The sequence below is a fragment of the Etheostoma cragini genome, chromosome 7, assembly GCF_013103735.1.
Source record: "Etheostoma cragini isolate CJK2018 chromosome 7, CSU_Ecrag_1.0, whole genome shotgun sequence".
Taxonomy (NCBI): Eukaryota; Metazoa; Chordata; class Actinopteri; order Perciformes; family Percidae; genus Etheostoma; species Etheostoma cragini.
In genome coordinates, this window is record NC_048413.1 from 22830681 (window position 1) to 22833376 (window position 2696).

The 2696-nt window shown below is 40.5% G+C and overlaps 2 protein-coding genes across 2 annotated transcripts in view; one reads left to right on the forward strand and one right to left on the reverse strand.

Annotated features, from left to right (window-relative positions):
* tti1 (TELO2 interacting protein 1) overlaps positions 1-2696 on the forward strand; it is a 20013-nt gene that overhangs the window by 9919 nt on the left and 7398 nt on the right. The window lies entirely within an intron of this gene.
* On the reverse strand, positions 85-2018 carry LOC117947824 (TELO2-interacting protein 1 homolog). The gene is made up of 2 exons (XM_034877121.1): positions 1880-2018; positions 85-535 (listed from the first exon to the last, which is right to left on the reverse strand). The coding sequence occupies exons 1-2, from the start codon at positions 1955-1957 to the stop codon at positions 194-196; spliced, it is 420 nt and encodes a 139-aa protein (XP_034733012.1). The 5' UTR covers positions 1958-2018; the 3' UTR covers positions 85-193.

The window sequence follows — 2696 nt, forward strand, 5'->3', positions numbered from 1 at the left end:
AGTTCTGAAGGCAAAAGGGGGTCCAACCCGTTACTAGCATGGGGTACCTAATAAAGTGGCCGGTGAGTGTATGTAATGCATATTAGGATGTTGAGGATCTCAATATGTTCTTGCTTAAATGGATAAAAAGTTACACCAACCTTTATTAAGAAACCTGTCATATCAGGGCTGAGAGGAACCATGATAAAGTGTTCTATGTCCACGTTTTACCTGGTGTGATCATTTTTATAATGTGGATTAAACCATGTACAATCGTAAAGGATGAGAACTTATGTTGTGTCTTGGGAAAGCTGTGTGTTTGTGTGTTGTGTTTTGTTTCTTTTCTCTTACCCAGGTCTAGTCTGTGGCACAGTGACCCCAGCCCCTGCAGCACAGCCAGCTGCACTTTGTAGGCTAGGGTGTGTGTGTAGACGGGTCCGGCCTTGACGCTGATCGGAGCCTGCCGTACCAGCGAGGAGCATAGCTTGGGAAGAACCTCTTTAGATACCCTCCTCCTCAGGAAGTCACCGCATGTTTCACCCAGAGTACACAGCACCTGACAGAGAGACTCAGCATGTAAAGTTTGTACGCAGCAAGTTGTTAAAATGTCACTTTGATGTGTCGTTGGGAAGAAATTTTCAAAATTAAAAAACAAAAGGACACAAATGACCCTAGATAAACCATAGTATTCACAAAAACTGGACAGCTGCTTTGACAGCAGCAGTGCTAAGTGACTAAATGACAATTTACAAACCAGTTATGTCTGATTTTATTAATGCATCAGGGAAAAAAATAATAATATCCAAAGACAGGTTTTGAAAAGCAGATGAATTTACAGTAATAATAGAATCAATTGACACCTGTAATTTGAGAAATGATCACAAACAACTATGATGTTTACTCATCAGGGGACAAGGGAGAGGGCCATTTCCATCTTCTGTGATTCTCTGAAATAGTTTGAAAGGTTAGCTGGGGGAAGACGATTCCCAAAAAAAACTTTCCTGTCTTGTTAGTTTAAAATGTTTTGAAAAAAATGTTTCTTCTATCTTAGATATTTCATAATGGACTAAGACTACACTTACAGAACATGTCAATACGTTGTTAATTTAGTCAGACCTGTTTTGTTGCTGTACATGGTGAACATGTAATACATAATCTGCAATGTGAAACTACATTAAACAGTTGTCTAATAAGCTTTTCATGTACACAATATCAAGCTGCAGATGTTATTATAATGATAATATAATGATCCACCAACAGATTCAATTCACAATTTTCAGAAAAAAGGCCATTTTAAAAGGTGCTACATGTAATACTGACAGCTAGTGTTTAAAATAGTTACTGCAGTACAAATTCAAAATACTGGAGAGGTTGTCTACCCAGCCCCCTCCTCCCCAGACTTGAAGTTCACGTTGGTCGCAAGGCTCAGACCGCAGCAGCCACAACAATGTTGCTAGACGCTAGGCTCCCATAGCCAGACATTACTTCACTGCACAGCCGAGTAGCTAACGTTGCACTTCCTCGTCTTAGAATTACAGTAGGAACCTCTAAAACACAACAATCTCGCCTTCCTCCTTTCATGGCTGGACTAACGTTACAGCTGTAGGACGCTGGGTTTACGTTTTTACATGGCTGGCTGTCAAACTGGGCCTCTGATAACAACACACAGGCCAAAACACAGACAGACACTCCGTCACAGAACGGAAATTACAAAAGGAGAAAATACTGGCATTAGCATTGTTGTCAGAAAAGATAGTATTTCAACTTGGCATGTTTCCTTAATATCTGATGATGCATTGGGGTCATTTTTAGATTTATTACAGTAAATATATTACATTTTTGACTTTTAACAGTTATTACCAGAACAAAGTAAATGAAAAGACAGATTTGTTTTACGTACCCTGAAGGCTCTGACTACTGCTAAAGGGTCATCAGCGGTGAGTCTTTGCAGGAGGGCGGGCCAGCAGCGATGGGCCATAGGGAGCAATTCATTTTCCTGTTCACTCAGTACACACACACATAGCTCCAGCACGTCCAACACCTAGGACAAAGACATGCAGTGGGGTTAATGTGGTTACTAGTTGTCAGCAGGCCATTGGTTGTTATCATGGTAACACAGCCTCTACAGTGGCTCAGAGTTAGCCTCGGTGGCTAACCTGTCAGGACTAAAAGTTGTCAGCTTGACTGCAAAGCTATGACTAAAACTAAAGAGCTGGCATGTGTGTGTGCTCCACTTAGAACTTTTTGGAATGTGGCCATTGGCCAGGTTGGATCAGTGGTAGAGCAGGCGCACATGAACTTTGAGGTTTATGCCTCAATGCAGAGTTCCAGGGTCCTAATCCAACCAATGACAATAAGCTGCATGTCTTCCCCCTCTCTCACCTAGCTGTCCTGTAAAAAATTAAATGCAGAAAAGACCAAAATATAATCTCAAAAAGAAAAGAAAAAAAACTTTAAACTTTGCAACATGGCCCTTGCTAAGTCTACAATTTTGGGAAAGTGTGCTAGCTTAATTGTGTTTGTTGTGAATTACAGGTGTTTCAGCACATTTTCTATTGGCTCTTCATGACGGTATCATGTGTGGCTAGAATATTTGTCACACCAACAAAGACATCAGTGTAAAAACAAAAATAATTACTTACAGTATACAGTGGGTACGGAAAGTATTCAGACCCCTTTAAATTTTTCACTCTTTGTTTCATTGCAGCCTTTTTCCA

Bases quoted from the DNA above. Each gene is read 5' to 3' on its own strand.
- LOC117947824 (XM_034877121.1), bottom strand. From the start codon at position 1,957: ATGGCCCATCGCTGCTGGCCCGCCCTCCTGCAAAGACTCACCGCTGAT. The intron at 536-1,879 runs GTACGTAAAACA...TCTCTCTGTCAG, and splicing joins CAGTAGTCAGAGCCTTCAGG to GTGCTGTGTACTCTGGGTGA.